At 45.5% G+C, this 21,377-nt stretch overlaps 1 protein-coding gene across 3 annotated transcripts in view; it reads left to right on the top strand.

Annotated features, from left to right (window-relative positions):
- Positions 1-21,377, top strand: part of ELF1 (E74 like ETS transcription factor 1) — an 86,574-nt gene that overhangs the window by 39,107 nt on the left and 26,090 nt on the right. For 2 of the 3 annotated variants that reach the window (XM_087967585.1, XM_026679365.2), the window contains exon 2: positions 9,562-9,825. In XM_087967585.1, the coding sequence (XP_087823711.1) occupies positions 9,754-9,825 (72 nt within the window). In that variant the 5' untranslated portion in view covers positions 9,562-9,753. Of the gene's footprint in view, positions 1-8,648; positions 8,907-9,561; positions 9,826-21,377 lie in introns of those variants that run through there. The other variant, XM_087967586.1, reaches the window with a different exon arrangement.

The following is a 21,377-nucleotide window of genomic DNA, read 5'->3' as shown; positions in this document are numbered from 1 at the left end:
TGGCTTCCCCATTGACTTTGGCTACTTACTCCGTGGAGGCAAGGTTACACTTAGAGTAATTTTACGACCTGCATGTTTTAACTTTGTGGTGAGTGCATAAAATTGCTTTTTCAAAAATCTTTTGAAGCCAAGCCAAAAAGGTGGAGGGACTGGACTTTTTTTTTTGGTTTAGTTACTAACATTGGCAATGTTAGAATCTTGTATGTTCAGAAAAACAAACCCCATTATTGGCTATGTTGCACAGGTATTCCTCGACTTACGACCACAATTAAGCCCAAGATTTCGGTTGCTAAGTGAGACATTTGTTAAAGTGAGTTTTGTCCCCTTTCCCGCCCCACTCATTAAGTGAATCACTGTGGTCATTAAAGTTAGTAACTTTACTTTAAGTTAGTTGACTGTGTCTGATTTCGCCATTGGCTTTAGAATAGAATACAGCTGGAAGGGACCTTGGAGGTCTTCTAGTCCAGCCCCTAGCTCAAGCAGGAGAACTTATACCCATGATGGCAAACCTATGGCACACATGCCACAGGTGGCACACAGTCATTTGTGCCGGCACGCAAGCTGCAGGCAAACTTGCCTCACTGCGCATGTGTGCACCTCACAGTTGATTTTTGGCCGGTTTGAGGCCCTTTTCTCACAGCTGATTTTTGGCCGGTTTGAGGCCCTTTTCTCACAGCTGATTTTTGGCCGGTTTGAGGCCCTTTTCTCACAGCTGATTTTTGGCCAGTTTGAGGCCCTTTTCTCACAGCTGATTTTTGGCCGGTTTGAGGCCCTTTTCTGATTTTTGGCCAGTTTGAGGCCCTTTTCTCACAGCTGATTTTTGGCCAGTTTGAGGCCCTTTTCTACAGCTGATTTTTGGGCGGTTTGAGGCCCTTTTCTCACAGCTGATTTTGGCGTTTGAGGCCCTTTCTCACAGCTGATTTTGGCGGTTTGAGGCCCTTTCTCACAGCTGATTTTTGGCCGGTTTGAGGCCCTTTTCTCACAGCTGATTTTTGGCCGGTTTGAGGCCCTTTTCTCACAGCTGATTTTTGGCGGTTTGAGGCTTGAGGAAGGCTTCTGCAGGCTTTGCAGGCCGAAAACTAGCCCCGTTTCATCACTTCCTGTTTTTACGAAAATACCAAAAGTGACGAAACGGGGCTAGTTTTCGGCCTGCAAAGCCTGCAGAAGCCTTCTCAAGCCTCAAACCGCCAAAATCAGCTGTGAGGCGCAGTGCAGGTAAGGGGTCGGCTGGGGTGGGGGGTGGGGATTGCGTGTGCATGCATAGGGGGGCGTAGGGGACCATGCAATGCCTTCTGGGTGCTGGCACGTGAGTGTGAGTGCAAGCGCACGCACAATTTTTGGCACAGGAGCCCAAAAAAGGTTAGCCACCACTGACCTATACATTTCGGATCACAAAAGGGGATCATATGACCCCAGGACAACGAAACCGTCATAAGTACAAGTCAGTTGCCAAACTTCTGAATTTTGATCACATGACTGTGGGAATGCTGCAACGGTCATAAGTGTGAAAAATAGACATAAGTCCCTTCTTTCAGTGTGGTAACTTCGAATGGTCACTAAACGAACCATCTTGGACTACCTGTATAAATCTGTACTCATGTTTTGGATCATATAATGACAATTAAACAGGGAAAGCTTCGAGAATTGGTCATTGGTCGTAGATCACTTAATCCTTCAGAACAATTCAGTTGGTTTTTAATACCTTGAATTTGAGAGCCCTGTGGGGTTCAAATCTCCTCCAGTTTATATCTTTTGAGTATCTTTTATATATTATAGTTTATATATTTTTATTTGAGTTTTTCTGGAAGGAAGTGCTTTAAGGAATGTTGGGCAGTTAGTTCTGTGCCCGAATTGTTGGCATGTTGGCTATAGCACGTTAGCTTGCAAGTTTGTCTCTGGATTAAAACTTTTTTTTCTAAGTTACCGTGTGTGTGGTAAAGATAAGACTGGGCTTTTGCTACTGGCCCATGGCTCAAGGGTGCCCAGTCTGAATAGCCACCTCTTTTCTATTACTTATCCACGTGTTCAGTTAATATGACCGCCCTTCACCAGGTGAATGCTGCATGCAACACAAATACAACCAATTTACTGTTCCTCTTGTTTCTCTTGATAAAAGAAGAGCAACCATAAATTGGTTGTATTTGTGTTACATGCAGCAATCACCTGGAGATTGGGTGGTCATATTAACTGAACACGTGGATAAGTGTGGTCTGAAAGTCTTAACAAAGTTGTGAGAGATGGCAGGGGGTCAGTATCTATGGGCCCATCTGGTGGAGTTTGGTGTATAGAAGATTAACCGAACAGAATAACAGATCTGGAAGGGACCTTGGAGGTCTTCTAGTCCAACCCCCTGCTCAGGGAGGAAACCCTATCCCATTTCAAACAAATGGTTGTCCAATCTTGTTGAAAACCTCCAGTGTTTGAGCATTGATAACTTCTGGAGGCAAGTTGTTCCACTGTTGAATTGTTTTAACTGACAGTAAATTTCTTCTTAGTTGGATCATTCCTTGCTTCTTCAGTTCTCAGAAGCTTCTTGGATGAGAAATGAAACATCTTCAAAGAAAAACCTGTTCTGACCTAGGCTTCCCAAAAGTACGAAGCCGACTCCTCATCCCGATAAAACCCCTTTTATTTAGGTTAAAGGGAATTCCTCTCTACCAAAGTCCTGGCCGACAGTCTTCAACGAGGTTTCACAATTACAGACTTTTGTCAAGCTTGGAGAGCTGCCAGGCCGATCTTTCAAACGCCACTCTGTAGCAGACAATACTTGGCTTCATTAGATCTTCACCCTAATGAATTGAACGAATTGTCTCCTGCAAACACCACTCCCCTTTCGCTCCTTTTATTCCCTATGGGAGGGGCCATTCACCGTCCACTTGTGCCTTTACTCCCGAGTTGATCCTTGTTCCTTAACTTAGTTCCCTTCTCCTGGCAGCTCTGTGGATGCGCACAGTGGGAACAGGCTCCAGCTGTTCTTCTGCCCGACTGATGTCTAACTCCGAAAGCAGCTGATGACTGCCAGCCTGCCCTGGCCCCATCTCTGCCTCCAATGCAGAGTCTTCGTCCAGGACTGGCCCATGTTCCTCCCCAACCTCCTCACTGTCCGAGTCTGCTGCCATCTCCTCTGGCCATTGGCGGGCCACAACAAAACCAGGAAGTTCAGTTGCCTCTTGAAAAAAGCATCTTTGGGACAACCATGACCTGGAGGACCGAGAATCTCCATAGACATTTATGTAGCAAATATTCAGACAAATAAAGGAGAATATTTGTAGTTTGAGGTTGACATGAGAGGTCCTCGGTGCTCTCTGAGCTCGCTTGTTTTCCTGCAGATATTTCATTACCCTAACTAGGTAACTTCATCAGTGCTAGCCTTGTTGCTTCACTGGTCATCACTTTCTTGTTGTTACCTACTCTGGGCAATGAAACGTCTTCAAGAAAACAAGCAAGTTCAGATGTTCAGACTGGAACATTTATTGTGCATTTGTTGATTGTGAGAACGCATAGAATAAGCATGGGTTACATACGGGTTTAATTGTAGATTGTATTTGATTACCGTATATGCCGGGCGAAGACCCGCGAGCCCCCCACATCCACCAAAAAAGGTTATATACCCCCTTCCGCCGCCTCCACTTTTGCACTTTTTTTGAGAGCACCGGAAGAAGGAAGCCCACCCCCAGCCCCAAGACAGCCGAGCCGCGACCAGCGGGGCGAGACCCGCCCCGCCCACCGCCTCGGAGGAAAGGCACGGAGACCGGGCGCGCGCCAGCGGCCCTGGTGCCCCTTCCCGAGGCACGGGACGAGCCGAGCCCCCACCCCTGACGCCCCAGCCAACCACGGCGCCGCCCTGGGCGGGAGCCCCCACGACCCGGCCACCCACCGGCGCAGCTCCCAATTACTATTGCCCAAGACCGCAATAGACCACCCCAATGAGCTTTTTCAGGGCACGCCTCCGCAACGTAATATGGAGTGGAAAGTTGGTTGTTGATTGTGTTGAAGGTGATACATCCCTGTGTAATGCATAAATAGAATACATTGGGAATGCTACCCCTTGAAGTATGAAGTATGATAAGGACGAGTGATGCTGGAGTAATTCCTTAGCCATCTGTGTACTTGTAGACTTTATGCAAATTGATGTGTTGTCTACGGACATTCTCAGTCCTCCAGGTCATGGTTGTCCCAAAGGTGCTTTTTCAAGAGGCAACTGGACTTTCTGGTTTTTTCCTTGAAGGCGTTTTGCTTCTCATCCAGGAAGCTTCTTCAGTTCTGACAGGATGGTGGGGAACGGAATACTCCTTGCAGACAGCTGGTCATTTGCATTCTTTTGGAGGGTCCTTGAGGCCACTTGGAGGTTTCTCTCTGTCCTGAGGGTCCCCTGAGCGGTGCAAATGGGCGAGGGGCCTTCTTGGAACTCCAGTCCAGAGTCGAAGAAGCTTCTTGGATGAGAAGCGAAACGTCTTCAAAGAAAAACAGGGAAATCCAGTTGCCTCTTGGGGGAAAAAAAAAAGCACCTTTGGGACAGACAATGTGTTTGCCAAGATGTTGAATGAGTTTCATTTAAATGTTAGATAGACTGCATGGTACAGTGAGGTGTGTGGATCTCCAAGTACGTCAAAGACCAAGTTAGTTGTGTTTGAATTCGAACAATGGAGTCAAAAACAATTGCAAGTCATACATAAACAGCAAAAAAGGTTGAGAGACAGTTTGGTATGAAGCTGGAGGCTCCGAGTTCAAGTCCTGAAAGCAGGCTGGGTGACTTTTGGGCCAATGACTGGGAATTGTAGGCCCGCCTTAGGCATGAAAACCTGCTGGGTGACTGTGAATTCTAATCCTGCCTTAGCCTTGAAATCTAGCTTGGTAACTTTGGCCCTGTCACCAGGAGACGGTGAGTTCTAGTCCTGGCTTTAGGCATGGAAGTTGACTGGGTGACCTTGGGCCAATCCCCAGGTGAGTGTGAGTTCTAGTCTCACCTTAGGCATGAAAGTTGACTGGGTGACCTTGGACCAATCAGCAGGAGCCTGGGATTTCTAGTCCCCCACCTTTAGGTCCGAAAGTTGACTGAGTGACTTCGGGCCCGTCTCCCTCTCTCAGCCCAACCCACCTCACAGGATTGTTGTTGTGGGGAAAAGAGAAGGCTCGACTCCCTTGAGTTATTTGTAAAATAGTAATAAGAAAGGCTGGATGCCAATAAATAAATAAATAATAATTCCATCCGACTTTGCTTAACCTGCCCGCCGTATCAAGATGCATAAGTGTTCCCTTCTAGGAACGGCACATCTATTTCTACTGCGCACTTCGGCTCCTGTTTAAGGATGAACGTTTTGATAAGATCGTGTAAGAACCGAACGGAACTAAAGCTGCCTTCAGCCTCTTTCGTGAAGTACAGCTTAGATCCGACGGCTACGAGCAGAAATCTGAGCACCCTGGTCAGATGGCCTCCTTGGGTGAATCCCAAAGCGAAGGGAAGCTGATGCGGCCGCTCTGCAGTGCGAAGTTAACCCCGGGGATCGGTGCAGATGGGCGTGCAGACGGATGTGTGCGTGGAGGTGGCTTGCGGGTTTTTGCATGAGAAAACAGTGATAAGTTTGGACGAAAACTGTAATAAGACAGAAACAGGGGCATTCTTTCTGAACAGCTGAAGTGACCAGTTCCAAACATTTCCTGTAGCCGGCTAAGTGTCTTCAGGAAGAAAAAGGGTCCCACCCCAAACTCTTCCTTGCAAAACTATCTCTGGAAATAGTTTTAGATGTTGGATAGGTTGCGTGTCCTCATAGATTTTAAGTTATGTTCAAATCTGGGATCTGTGAAGGCTAGTCTAAAACCCTTCCTTCCTTCCATCCATCCATCCATCCATCCATCATCTCCCTCTCCCCCTCCCTCCTTCCCTTCCATCTACCCCACCATCTTCCATTCTTCCTTCCTTCTTTCCCATCCATCCATTATTTACCTCTCATCCATGCATCCATCCATCTACCCATCCATCCATTATCTCCCTTCCATCATCCATCCATCCATCATCTCCCTTCTATCCATCCATCCATCCACCCAACCAACTTCCTTCCTTCCCTTCCTCCCTCCCTCCCTCTCTCCCGTCCATCCATCCATCCATCCATCCATCATCTTCCTTCCTTCCTCCCATCCATCCATCCACCCATCCTTCTCTTTTTTCCCTCCCTCCCTCCCTCCCTCCCATCCATCCATCCATCCATCCATTATTTTCCTTCCTCCCTCCCTCCCATCCATCCATTCATCCATCTATCGATCCATCCATTATCTTCCTTCCATCCATCCATCCGCCCATCCTTCTCCTTCCTTCCCTCCCTCTCTCTCTCCCTCCTTTTCCACCATTCTGCATCTCCCCAGTCATTCTTTTCTTATTCTGAATCTTATTTTAAAAAAACCCACAAAAAATTGTAAGCATATATTAGAATTTGCATAAAGGTGTTGTGTTTACCTTTGTTAGAACGTAGTGGTTTCTAGCAACTTCTGATCATTAGGATTCCATTGAAACAAACTCTTGGTCCAGGGGTACCAAATTTTTCCTGTGCCTGCATCGGACTCAAATGTCTTAAAAGTGTTGAAGATGACAATTCTGCCACAGAAATGGGGACGTAGGTCTGACCCGAAACCACCAGCACGATAGATGTGAATATCCAAAGGCCTACAACTATTTTTAACAGCTAAGCGTTCAAAGTCCAGTGGATAAATCTCCTTGGGTTTTTTTTTCTTGTTCTGCTAACATTTTAAAAAAAAAAAATCTCAGATTGTTCTTAATCTCAAGTCCCAATGTAGCTGTGGTAGGTCCTTATGCAAACAAAGCAGAATACACACCCATTCTTAATCTTTGCATGATAGCAGTGCTAGCTGCCAAGGTAGTTGCCAAACCACTTAACGACTCAAAGCATTCCCATGGAATCACCAGTTTTTGCACTCAACTCAAGGAAAACCATAGATTTACTGAAGCATCAAAGGCACAAGCCTTATTTCCAAGTAGCCTTACTCGTATGCAACTGCTATCCTAAAATAATGTATACTGTAATAGTTAAGTTACTTTTATTGACACAGACTTTTGAATTGCAGGCTAATTACCTAATGTCTGACCTCCATTTTCCAAACTCTTTCTGCTTTTCTGCATTGGAGACAAATTCCTTGATGTTTCTAATCACACTTAGCCAAATAAATTATTGTTCTGTTCTATTCTATTCTATTCTATTCTATTCTATTCTATTCTATTCTATTCTATTCTATTCTATTCTATTCTATTCTATTCTTTATTCTATTCCATTCCATTCCATTCTCTATTCTCTATTTTATTCTATTATATTCTCTATTCTAGTCTATTCTATTCCTTATTCCATCCCCTATTCTATCCTATCCTATCCTATCCTATCCTATCCTATCCTATCCTATCCTATCCTATCCTATCCTATCCTATCCTATCCTATTCCATTCCATTCCATTTTCTCTCCTATATTCTCTGTACTCTTCTCTTCTCTTCTCTTCTCTTCTCTTCTATTCTATTCTATTCTATTCTATTCTCTATTCTCTATTCTCTATTCTCTATTCTCTATTCTCTATTCTCTATTCTCTATTCTATTCTATTCTATTCCTTATTCCAGTCCAGTCCAGTCCAGTCCAGTCCAGTCTAGTCTAGTCTAGTCTAGTCTAGTCTAGTCTAGTTTAGTTTATTAATATACTCTGGTAAGACCACACTTGGACTACTGCATCCAGTTCTGGTCACCACAATTACAATTTATTTTTTGTATTTTGTATTTTTATTTTTTATTCCAATTTTTATTCTATCCCATTTCATTCCATTCCATTTTCTCTCCTATATTCTCTATATTATTCTACTTCTACTTCTATCCTATCCTTCCTATCCTATCCTACCCTATCTTCATTCCAGTACATTTTATTTTATTTTATTCTGTTCTGTTCCATTTCATTCCAATACTCTACGCTACTCTCCACACACACACACATATACAGGCAGTCCTGGACATGTGAGCCCAAGGGAGCCCTGCATTTCTGTTAAGTGAGACCTTTGTTAAGTGAGTGTTGCCCCGTTTTGCAACCTTCCTTGCAGCAGTTGTTGAATGGATCACTGCAGTTGTTTAAGTTAGTAACCTGGTTGTTGCGAGAATCTGGCTTCCTCGTCACTGAGTGAGCCGTTGTAAGCCGAGGACTACCTGTAGAGGCAAAGCAGTCATGAATTCTTAGGCTCGTGAAAGATAACAGCTGTCAAGCGTCCCAATTTTTTTTGATCGGGGATTCTGCCAAGGTCGTAACTGTGAAATGCGGTCCTCGGTCCCTTTCTCCCAGGGCCGTTTGTCACTTCGAACAGTCGCTGAACGGACTCGTTGCAAGTCAAGGAGCAGTTGTACCAATGTCCTCACTTGCTTGGTTTTGTGTTTTTTTTTCCAATCACGCTGTGGTTTCATGGCTCTCCGAATGGAGCTCACCTTTTCCTGCTTCAGTCTTTTAGCTCAACCTTACGCACCAAGAGGTTAGAGGGAGGGGAAGTAGAAGCCCTCCACCCCCCCCTCCACCCCTATAGCACATATGGGTGCATTTCTGCTCCTCAGGCTGTTGCAGCTCACGGCTCTCTTTGCATGTTTCGTTTGCCATGACGTGGTCCGTGTTTCCTTCCTGCTGCTTACAAGCCCGTTTTAGAGATAAGGCGCTCGCGGGCTGGAGGTGGGGTGTTTTCATATAACTGGGGCAGCAGGGGGGGGGGAATGCCTCCATATCTACTCGGTTACAAAGAAGGACCGAGGCATCTTCTTTTTGTTTTTGTTTTTACACAATCTCAAAGATTGTGACGTGTAATGATGTTGTTGTTGTTGTTTTTTCCAGAAGGGTATAGAAGAGAGACGTTTGACATTGTAAATTGGATCTGCTAGCATTGGGTGGGTGTATGTTACTCCTTTGGTCTATGTCTTCAGTCTGGATCGTTAGCATTTAACTTTCTTTCTGGTAGTTGTCTGTGTGTGTGTGAGAGAGAGAGAGAGAGAGAGAGAGAAGAGAGAGAGAGGGAGAGAGAGGAGAAAGAGGGAGAGAGAGACCAAAGGAGAAAGAAAGGGAGAAAGAAACACAGAGAGAGAGAAAGGGAGAAAGAAAAAGGAAGAGACAGAGAAACAAACATAGAGAAAGAGAGAAGCATAGAGAGAAAGAGAAAGAAAGAACGAGAGAGAGAGAGGGAGAGAGAGAAAGAGAGAAAGAAAGGGGATAGAAAGAGGATAGAAAAAGAAAGAGGGAGAAAGCGAGAAGAGAGAAAGAAAGTGAACGAGGTGAGAGAGAAGGAGAGAGAGGAGAGAGGGACAGAGAAAGAAAGAGGGAGAGAAGGAGAAAGAATGAAGGAGAGAGGGAAAGTGAGAGAGAGAAATGGCAAAAGACACATGCTTCACATTTTGTAAGATTCACCCGTTATTCTTATCTGTTCTTAAGAAACTCTAACAAAGTCTTATCAAACCAAAGTACGGCCTAATTCACATCTGCACCGTTTGTATTTTTATTTGATTATTCATACTGACTTAATCTTCCTGTTCTTGGTTGTTTTTTTAGGGTTTTTTCAAGAAACAAGTGTGTCATCTCAAAAGGAAGACGGACAGAAAAAGAATTTCTCCCTGGCTTCTGAGTAACTTCGACATCTCCTGCCCCATACAAAGTCATCCCTGGCAATAGTAAATTCCCTTTCTTGATGCTGAAGAAGCATTTTTAATTCCATGCTGAATTGAGACCTTGGAATGCTTTAGCATGGCAGCACTGGTGCAGCAAAATGACTTGATGTTTGAATTTGCTAGCAATGTCATGGAGGATGAACAACAGGTAAGAAATACCTAAAAAATATGACTATATTAGATGACCACTCATTTACATTAACATTAAATTTTACTTTGTCTAAAATGGGTTTCTTGCCTAAGCAAGGTTGGACTAGAAGACCTCCGAGGTCCCTTCCAACTCTTCTATTTTCTTCTGTTCTGTTCTCTTCTGTTGTGTTTTGTTCTGTTCTATATTCTGTTCTGTTCTATTCTATTCTGTTCTGTTCTGTTCTATTCTATTCTAATTTCTGTTCTGTTCTATTCTATTCTAATTTCTGTTCTGTTCTAGTCTATTCTAATTTCTGTTCTGTTCTATGTATTTTTTCTTCTGAACATTTGATGGTTAGTGAAACAGAATCTTATACACATTTCAATCTGTCAATCAATCAGAACAGAGCTGGGAGGTACCTTGGAGGTCTTCTAGTCCAGCCCTTTGCTCAAGCAGGAGAACCTATAGTACCATTTCAGACGTCACAGACTAGTCTCTTCTTAAAATCCTCCAGGGATGGAGCACCCACAACCTCTGGTGGCAAGTTGTTCCAGTGGTTAATTGTCCTCACTGTGAGGAAGTTTCTCCTTCATTCCAGGTTGCTTCTCTCCTTGATTAGTTTCCATCCATTGTTTCTTGTCCTGCCTTCAGGTGCTTTGGAAAATAGCTTGAACCCCACCCACCCTTCTTTGGGGCAGCCTCTCAAACCCTGGAATATTGCTATCATGTCGCCCCTAGTCCTTCTTTTCTCTAGACTAGCCAAACCCAGTTCCTGCAACTGTTCTTCATATGTTTTAGTCTCCAGGCCTTTTCCAGGCCTTATTCAGTCTTCCCAGGAAAGTTTGTGAACCATATATAGTGGTGCTTTGATGCTCATCGTTAATTGGTTCCTGGAGGAGCGATGAGTACCAAAAATGATGAGTACCAAACAGATTTTTCATCCTAAGGAATAATGTAGTGAGTCACAAGGCAGCCGACACAGACAAGTTCTGGCTTGTGCACTGAGTACCAAACAAATGACGACTACCAGGACAAAATTTTCACATCAAATTGCGCTGACTACCAAATCCGATGAGTTTCAAAGCAGTTGAGTAGCAAAGTACCACCACTGTAGTTGACAAGACTTAACACTTTCTGGTGCATGGGATTGGCCGACAGTTATAGTTTTCTCCTTAGGTTGAGCTGCAGACGATTTCAATATCGTGTTTCTCCTGTACTTGTTTACAAATGTTGTGACGACGTTACGGCCAACGTTTATAGGCAATACAGATCGTTCAAAAGGGAGTTGTCAGCATTGCAATGAAACTCCCCCATTTTAAAACTCAGCACTCAGAAACAAAGTTCCTCCAAGATTGTTGTTGAGTCTAACCTTCCCTCCAACCTATGAATTTCCCCCCTCACAAATTCCCAGGCACTAGAATGGGGCAGCCTCAAAACTTCTAAGTAAAATATGGCTTCCAAGGCTGACAGGCATTAGAGAGAGACGTGAAGCACCGTGGGGGGAGCAGTGGTGGAAGGCAGTATTGCAGGCTAACTCCGCCGACTGTCAGGAGTTTGATTCAAGGTTGACTTAGCCTTCCAGCCTTCCGAGGTCGGTAAAATGAGGACCCAGATTGTTGGGGGCAAGAAGCTGATTCTGTAAATGGCTTAGAGAGGGCTGTAAAAGCACTGGTATATAAGTCTTTTTTTATTTATAGATAGATAGATAGATAGATAGATAGATAGATAGATAGATAGATAGATAGATAGATAGATAGATAGATATTTTCAGTTTCAAAAATACAAACATTTCATTTTTTCTCAAGCAGCCTGTCCTCTAGGTACAAACACCTCTGTGCCACATCCTTCACCATTTACAACAACATTCACGTTCACATTGATATTATTTCCCTAACCTTAGAGTTAAGGTACATCAAACAGCTAATCGTTACACAACTCTTCTGGTCATAGTACCTTACATCTCATGATTCTCATCATACATTTAATAACAATTATAATCTTTTCTCCTATCTCTATCTTAATTTATTTTCTATTCTGCTTTATTCTTCTTCGTTTCCAAATTCCTCTTTTATTCTCTTAACCATTGATAGAATATTTTCCATATCATATAATACTCGGTTTGCTCTTTCTCCTTACTTGCTAGTGTTAATCTGTCCATCTCTGCACATTCTAATATTTTCCTAATTACTTCCTTGTCTGTGGGAGTCTCCTCACCTTTCCAATGTTGTGCAAATACCATTCTAGCTGCAGCTAGTACATGAATAATTAGATGTACATTCTCTTTGTTATAAACTTCAGGTAAAATCCCTAACAGAAATATTTCTGGTTTTAACTCAATAGGTTGTTTTATCATCTCTTCCAACCATGTCTTTATTTTCATCCAATAGTGGTATATAAGTCTTAAGTGCTAATGCTGGAGCTATTGTCTCTTCCTTCCTTCCTTCCTTCCTTCCTTCCTTCCTTCCTTCCTTCCTTCCTTCCTTCCTTCCTTCCTTCCTTCCTTCCCTCCCTCCCTCCCTCCCTCCCTCCCTCCCTCCCTCCTTTCCATGGTGTGCACTATTAGAATACAGTAGTGCAGGCTAATTCTGCCAACTGCCAGCAGTTCGATTCTCACCGTCTCAAGGTTGACTCAGCCTTCCATCCTTCTGAGGTCGGTCAAATGAGGACCCAGATTGTTGTGGGGCAAGATGCTGACTCTGTAAAACTGCTTAGAGAAGGCCGTAAAGCACTGTGAAGCGGTTTATAAGTCTAAATGCTATTGCTATAGCTCAGCAACCTGGTGCATGGATACAAAATTCTAAGGATATAGATGAAGGCCTCTACTATCAGTTGTACTAGTGGCTCAGGAATTCTGGGAGTTGAAGTCCACAACTCATAAAAGAGGCTGTCGTTCCCCATGCTGGCTCAGGAATTCTGGGAGTTGAAGTCCCCAAGTCTTAAAAGAGGCCATCGTTGGCCATGCTGGTTCAGGAACCAGCATGGGAGATGAAATCCACAAGTGATAAAAGAAGCCATTCTTCCCCACCTGTAGTATAGGATGAGTGCCATACATGTCACACACACACACACACACACACACACACACTCCGGGAGATTGCAACCATCATAAGTCCACACCAGTTGCCGAGCGTCCAAATTTTGATCCCACACACCCCCAGGGTCGTAAGCGTGAAAATCAGTCGTAAGTCCCTTTTTCCAGTGCCGTTGTTAACTTAAAATGGTCCCTAAACTGTTGTAAGTCGAGGGCTACCTGTACTTATTTTAAATCTGGGGGTGGCGGTCAGTTAAAGAGTGTGGGGATCGGCCTGAGAACGGCCTGTTTTCAGGATTCCAGTGATCGTCCTCATTAAATCATGAGCCTTGAACCAAACTTCAAAAAGCTTCCAAGAATTTATTAGGAGTGAACATGTCGGCATGACCTGTATGAAACCGATTGTGAGACAGATAAATTCACTGTCACCCTTGACCCTGGTTTTCCCCCACCTCTCTGGGTGTATCATAATTGATATTCTCCAACGAAACATGTCCATAGCCAAGAGTCATCAATCACATTCTCCAATTAGAGATTTGCCCGGCAGAAACTCCAGTCGCTTAGTTATAATCTGTGCAAGGTATGCATGGAATGCCCTTTCGATTCCAAACTGCTGCACTCCTTTCATACTCCTTTCCCCTCCCTTCTGTTTGCAACTATAAAATGGGCATAGAAATATTTTATGAGTTGACATTTGGCTCCCCTCACTTCTTGAAGGAGACCTGTACAATACAAAAATAAATTGAGTGCAGGCATAGAATTTGGGGTTACGAAACCTTCCCCCCCAAGGCTTTTTTGGATTTTCTGCATGGAACTTTGCTACAAGGTGATCTGCTCTTTCAAATTCCTTCAGGCATAGAAAATGTTTTATGAGTTGACACCTGTGCTGAGAGGTAACACTCCAATGAATGAATATATACAGTCAGTAATGTTAGCATTAAATTATCTGGGTTCGGCGTTCGTTCTCCACCTAGTTTTCAAACAACTTTCGTGTAGCTCTATCTTACTTCGGCATATGGCCTTCTGGTGTGACCACTTCGACACAATGCTGAAACCGGCTGATAGCCTCTTCAGGATTTCAGAATTTAAAATTGGATTCTCAGCACCCCCGGTGTCTAATTTTTCTTTCTTTCTTTTTTTTCTTTTTCTTTCTTTTTATCTGTCTCCTGCACGCTTTCTGATCAGACCAAACAGGTTTCAGCTTCTGTCCTTTATGGTGCATTTAAAGAAGAAAATAAAATGACTTAAGACATCATTTTGCCCAGCAGAGAAAAAGGAAGGCTATATAACTCTCCCCGGTGATGGTGTTTACTTCTTTCCAGATTATTAGTTTATATTGCAACGAATATATTTGGGCTCATTTGTCGGGAGCGCCAGGTGTTTTGTGGCTCCAGGATGTAATTTAGGTTAGGAAGTTAGCCTGGGTTCCAGTTAATTGAGATTAGCCATATAGGATTGCTCAAGAAAATATGTATTTTATTTTACATTTTTTTTGGAAACAGGAGCCATTAAATTTTGCAGGAACTACCCGAAGCGTGCTACATCAAGTTTATTGGCAATTATTAGATATTGGCCCTTCCACCCCATCTATAATACAGATTCCGCTCCCTGCCCATGGATTTATGCGGTGGGGAGCCAGAATTCAAATTATAGGAAGAAACACAAAAGCTGAAATTGAATAGTTGAGAAGAGGAAGAGTGTGCTTGGTAGCTTTTGTAACTTGTTATCTACTGCAAGTGATTTACAGGAGGCCCTTGCCTTTAACAAGCGTCCGTTTAGTGACCGTTCAAAAGGTACAATGGCACTGAGAAACGCGGCTTAGGACCTGTTTTGTTCACCCTTAACGACTGTTGCAACACCCCTGTGGTCACACGATCAAAATTCCGACATTTGACTCATATTTACGACGGTTGGGGCATCCCGGGGTGATGCGATCCCCTTTTTGCGACCTTCCAACAAATCCATGGGGAAGCCAGATTCGCTTTAACGGCCAGGTTGCTCATCTTCACGATGGTCGCAGTGTCCCAGGGCCGTGCGATTCCCTTTCTTGCGACTTTCTCACAAACCCATGTCGGTGGGGTAGCCAGGGTTCCCTTAACAGCCAGTGTTAGTCGCTGAACCACCACACCGATTTCGCTTAGCGGTGGCAAGAAAAGTCATAAAACGGGTCGTAAAACCTCACTGAACCACTGCCTTGCTTAGCCACAGACCTTTTGGGCTCAATCGTGGCTGTAAGACGAGGACCCGGGCCCGTGATGGCGAACCTAGGGCACATGTGCCGGAAGTGTCGAAACAGATCCACTGCGCATGTGTGCCTGCCCGCTGCCAGCCAGCTGATTGTCGGGGATCTGCCAGGTAGGGGGGCAGGGGCGCGCGCGCCTATGCAGAGGCGCACAGCACAGTAGGGGATCGTATGCGCAGAGGTGCACGGTGCCCAGCGAAGGGGCTGCGCACGCATGTGCAGAGGCGTGCGGTATGCATGTGGGGGTTGTGTGCACATGCGCAGGAGGCGGGGGGATCACGCACGCATTGCATTATGGGTGCAGGCCACACGTGCATGCACGCGCACTTTCGGCATGCAATGATGAATAGCCATCACTAACCTAGGCAGTCTACACCAGTGATGGAAACCTTTTTGGCACCAAGTGCCCAAACCGGAACGTGTGTGCATGCACATGCATGCGTGTGCCAGAGTGCCGGAAACCCTGTATTTTGGCTGATTTTCAGGCCATTATTGGGCCATTTTCAGGCAGTTTTTCAGACTGTTTTCATGCTGTTTTCTGGGCCATTTTGGAGGCCATTTTCAGGCCATTTGGGGGCCATTTTTAGGCAGTTTTTTGGGCCATTTCAGGCTATTTTCAGGCCGTTTTTCAGGCTGTTTTCATGCTATTTTCTGGGCCATTTTCAGGCCATTTTGGGGCCGTTTTCAGGTCATTTCAGGCTGTTTTTGGGCTGTTTTCAGGCTGTTCTTGGGCCGTTTTCAGGGCTGTTTTCTGGGCCATTTCAGGCCGCTTTTGGGGCTGTTTTCAGCCTGAAAAAGGCTTGGAGAACGGACTGAAAGGGGTCCCCAAAAGGACCCTTTTCCAGGCCATCTTCTGGTGCTCCAGTGCCCCGAAGACCAGCTGGCCAGTGCACATGTGCGTTCCAGAAACCAGAAAAGCAGAGTGATGGCACGCATGCCCACAGAGAGGTCTCTGCGTGCCACCTCTGACACACGTGCCATAGGTTCGCCATCACGGATCTAGACAGTCACTTGTCTGAAATGGTATAGGGCAGTGATGGCTAACCTTTTGGGGCTCCTGTGCCGATCATGGTGCGTGTGCTTGCATGCCAGCACCCTGAAGGCAATGCGCGTGGGTCTCCCCCACCCCCGCTGCGCATGCGTGCACAACCCCTGTGCATCTCTGCGCATGTGTGCGCAACCTCGCGTGCACCGTGCATCTTTGCCCATGCATGAGGGACACCCCACCCACCCCCGCACACACCAGATATTGGGTGGGCGGTGCATGTGCAGTAGACCTGCTCTGGGCAAGGGCTCGTGTGCCGGCAGTAATGGCTCTGCGTGCCACTTCCAGCATACGTGTCATAGGTTCGCCATCATGGGTATAGGGTCTCCTGCTTGAGCAGGGGGTTAGACTAGAAGACCTCCAAGGTCCCTTCCAGCTCATTTTATTTCAGTTCTATTCCTATTTCCTTCTCTTCTCTTCTCTTCTCTTCTCTTCTCTTCTCTTCTCTTCTCTTCTCTTCTCTTCTCTTCTCTATATAGAATGCCTGTAGTAGCTTTTTTTTCCCAAGAGTTGCAAATTCCAGGCTTTCCTTTGCAGATTGTAGCTGACCTTGCTCAAGGGGGCTTACCCAGTGAGTAGGCAGTGCCCTCCTGTCTGCCATCCTCTAATGAAAGCAGGCTCTCTTTTCACATTCCTGTTTCCCCCACTGGTAAGACAGGATAAGATAAAAATGTCCACTTTTAGCATCAAAACAAGCCGATTGCAATTTTTTCCTCCCCCCCCTTTTTTTCTTTTTTTCATTTGGGGGTGTTCCTTTTGAAAGGAGCCTGCAGCATTTACTTCCTCCCTGCCTCAGTTTCTTTTCTTTTCTTTCTTTTCTTTTTTTTCTTTTCTTTTCTTTTCTTTTCTTTTCTTTCTTTTCTTTTCTTTTCTTTTCTTTTCTTGAAAATAGTATTCAGAGATATCCATTGAATCAGCTAATGTGGGGGGTGGTTTCGACCCAGTCGCCGCTTCCCAATTGTTGTAACGCCAAAGGATAAGAGAATCCACGTGTTCCTGAGTTTCTAGGAGGAGAAAAAAAAATTCAAATAGTAACCTGAACATTTGCCTCCAGAAGCTGTGAATGCTGCAACACTGGAAGACTTTAAGAAGAGACAACCATTTTTCTGAAATGAAATGGGGCTTCCTAGCTGAGCAGGGGGCTGGATTAGAAGACCCCCAAGGTCCCTTCCAATTCTGTCATGAAGAGGAGGGGAGGAGGAAGAGGAGTGGGAGGAGGAGGAAGAGGAGGGGGAAAGTTTTCCTGCTTGATCATGGGGTTGTACTAGAAGACCTCTTGCTTCCTTCCAACTCTTTTATTCTGCCAGTAGTAGTAGTAGCGTAGTAGTAGTGTAGTAGTAGTAGTAATAGGAGGAGGAGGAGGAGGAGGAGGAGGAGGAGGAGGAGGAGGAGGAAGAGGAGGAGTAAGAGAAGAGAAAGGTTTCCTGCTCGATCAGGGGGTTGGACTAGAAGACCTCCAAGGTCCCTTCCAACTCTTGTTATTCTGTTAAGAGGAGGAGGAGGCAGTCCTTGACTTACAACAGTTCATTTAGTGACCATTAAAATTAACTGAAAAAAGTGACTGGGGTGCGTTTTTCACACATGTGACCATTGCGGCCTCTACGTGGTCACTACGTGGTCACGCGTCCTGTCTCCCAATGCTGTTTATAGATGTGGCCATGCCCCCTGCTACACACAGGTATTTCCCCCCCAGTTTGCTTTGACTATAGGTTAATCCATCCTGGGTCTGCTGACGCCCTCTCTCCTCCCGATCCGTGTCATCGCAATCCTCTTATCCGGATCCTCTCCACCCCGATGTGCTGTTCCTGTAAACCAACCACCTCATGTACTCTCCCAGCCCCGTGTGTCAGAACCACCCCCTCCCCAGTGGGTCAACAGCTTTGTTTCCCCTCGCCGAACAGCAAAAGCAATTCCTGGTTGGTGCTGCTTCGAGATCTGCAAAAGCTCCGGTTTGTGGTGCCCCATACTGAACACCGCACTTCTGGGATTGTTCCGTCTGTCGGGTCTGCCGTAACCTTCGGGAAGCTGAGGTCGGGAGAGGACACAGCTGCGGTCTCCCTCTCGAACCCCTACGAAGCTGTCGGGCTCCAGATAGCCGACATGATGCCCGGAGTCCGACACTTGCCTTGCTTCTTGGCTTTCGGGACTACTTGCCTGCTGGATTTTCTTGCTTGCAGCTGTGGTACTTACAGTATCGGACTGAACTGAAGCTGTGTGAGGGGTGTGTGTGTGTGCGATCCCTTGGCTCTGGGACTTGCCAGAAAGGTGGGAGGATTTGGGGGGGATTTGGAGCAATAAAGGGGCAGTTTGAACTGCCAGTTGCCTGTGTTGCCTCTGTGCCGTGCAGTGGTGAGCTGCTACCGGTTGGTCCCGGTTTGGGCGAACCCGTAGCTAATTCTCAGCTGCCTCTGAGTTCTTGAACAGTCACTCTGAAGAATCAGTCAGCACTCACGTTCGGGTGTAGTCATGGTCTGATTTTATTCAGTTTACAGCAAGAGTCCCATTTAAGTGGCAAGAATGGACGATCCACGAAAAGCCAGCGCTGAGAGCTACTGCCTCTCAGCTTGAGATATATATATATATATATATATATATATATATATATATATATATATATATATATATATATATATATATATATATATATATATATATATATATGGGTGGCTCCACCCCTCCCATTTGACTGTATAGTCTAGCATCCGCCTACTTGGCTTGGAGTCTATTAGCATGCCTGACATCCGCCTTTAGCCCTAGCATTCCCTGTGCCATTCCCCTCTGTGCTTACGCACCACATCTGTCCTGCTTAGCCCGTCCCTCCGCTCTATTTGTGACCACCCCATGCGATCCCAGTGTCCTGTCCTATAACCCCATCTGTGTCCTGTCCCTTGTCTAGCCCATGCCTGCAATTCTTGTGTCGAGTGTCCTCCTTCTCGTCCTGTTTCTGTTCTCTCCTCGTGTCCTGATGCAGCTGTGGTGGTGGCTTCCGGGTTCACATCCAGCGCGGTGTTGGCGTGTTGGCCGGCCGTGGCCATGGCTCCCAGATCCTTGGCCGCCTCTCTAGCTCCATTGAGAGGTTTGAAAGAGTGTCGCCAACTGGTAAGATATCCCGCCTGCCACCCCATAGCGGTGTCGAGCTCCAGTACTGGCCACAGGATGCCTAGAGCCCAACACTAATTTTATGGCTGGTTCAGTGAACCGGCAAATCCCACGCCTGGCTGGCTCCATGCGCCCTGCCTCTCTCAGGAGTCTCCACAGGGCCTGTTTTGGATCCTAAGTCAGTGCAGAGCCCACACAGAGGCTCGGGGAGAGGTGGCTGCTGAAGCAACCGGGAGAGTGCAGGCTTGTAGGAGGCGAGTTGGAACGCCTCTGTGCCTGCACAAAGCGTGCATTTGGCACGCGCATATGTGCAAAGCGCGCCTACCAAGCCACGCCCACCGAACCAGTGGTGAAACATTTTGAATCCCACAACTTGTCAGAAGGTCGCAAAAGCAGATCACATGACCCTGGGGAACACTGCAACCATCCTAAGCACATGCCAGTTGCCAAGCTTCCCAAGTTTTGATCTCTTGCTCCGATATATATTTTATGTTTGACCTGGTCCAGAGAAAGATGCCCAGTTTTAGCTGGGATTGGTTTAATTCCATTGAATTAAACCAAACTCAACTAAATGAATGGTTTAATTCTTATTGGAATTTCTATTATTTTGCCTTTAGCTGAATCTTGGCTGCGCTGTTACTAACTTAATTTACCTGCTCAGACCAGTTCTATAGAACCGGTTGTTACAATTCTGCCCAGTTCAGAGAACCGGCAAATCGCGCCCCTGGCTGGTCCCACCCCACCCACTCACTCCTTATCTGTCACGTGTGCCATCCAACTTTGCCTGCCTTTGGTAAGCTGCTATTTTTCCTTCCCCCCCATCAGCTGTTCTGCTGTGCTGGGAGATTTAGATTAGCCAGAAAGCAGGAAATGGTTGCATGTTTTGCTTCCTAGCTAATCTAAAAGCAGAGCTGAACCTTCCTTAGGACCGAAGCTTCTACTTTTATTTTGTCTTGTCCCAGTTGAAAGCAACTTTCACAATTCTTCAGACTTTCTCCCTCCTGCTCCTGCTTGTCCGGCTGCAGATTTCTTCGTGGCGGCCATTGCTGACCGCCGCTCCTCCGCCTTGGGAAAAGGGGGTTCTGCGACGCCTCCAAACCCCTTTCCGGCTCCCCCCTGTCTTCAGCTGCCTCTACGGGGCAGCTATATTCCCCAGATCCAAACGGATCGGGGGAACCTTGGCGGCGAACGCAGCAGGGATCGCGCGGTGTCGCGAATCCCTGCCGCCGCCGAAACCTTGCAAACCGGAAGTCCCGGACCGAAGCTTCTACTTTTCAGTGCAGACTCAGGTAGCCGATTGCAGATAGATAGATCTCTAAGTGAATCTCTGATTCTGTGAGCAACTCAGTCTGCCTGCCTGCTTTGCCTGATTTTGGGTAAAAGTTGCTCTTTTATATATATAAAAAAATTCAATATTTGCATACATGGTGTGTTGTGAGTTAATTTTCTGAGTTTGCTTGCCGGCAAATTTTATGTGACAGATTCAGGTAGCCAATGGCAGATAGATAGATCTCTAAGTGAATCTGTGATCCTGTGAGCAACTCAATCTGCCTGCCTGCTTTGCCTGCTTTTGGGTAAAAGTTGCTCTTTTTTTATAAAAAAAAAAAATCAATTTACATAAATATCTATAATATTTACATACATACAAGCCATGCTCCCCAGTCACATGACCACCAAGCCATGCCCAGTCAGCAAGCCACGCCCACACATGACACCAAGCCACGCCCACAAATTAGGCCACACCCACAGAACCGGTTGTTAAGAAGTTTGAATCCCACCCCTGTGATTGATGGAAATGTAACCAAAAAACGCATACATTTTATCACATGTGGTGGACTTGCACCAAAGCTAAAAAAAAAATTGGGCAAGATAACACTGGTGGCTAGAAAAGACAATAGGGAAACCTATAGATTTTAAACCTGAATTGTTTTTATGAGATAAAATATCACAAAAACATGATAAGGAAACCATATATTTAACATTATATGTCTTAACAGCAATGAGGATTATCTTCGCACAATACTGGAAAAATGAAGATACACCACGAGATGAAGAGATAGTCAGAAAGATACTAGATTGTGCAGAAATGGATAGATGAGCATTGAAAATTAAACAGAAAGAAGATGTAGAATATTATCAAAAATGGAATTTAT

Source organism: Notechis scutatus, chromosome 5 (genome assembly GCF_049901735.1).
Source record: "Notechis scutatus isolate UNSWTSFEM ecotype Mainland chromosome 5, rNotScu1.2, whole genome shotgun sequence".
Lineage (NCBI taxonomy): Eukaryota > Metazoa > Chordata > Lepidosauria > Squamata > Elapidae > Notechis > Notechis scutatus.
The sequence above is the reverse complement of the archived record's forward strand: the minus strand, read 5'-3'. Positions and strand labels throughout refer to the sequence as shown.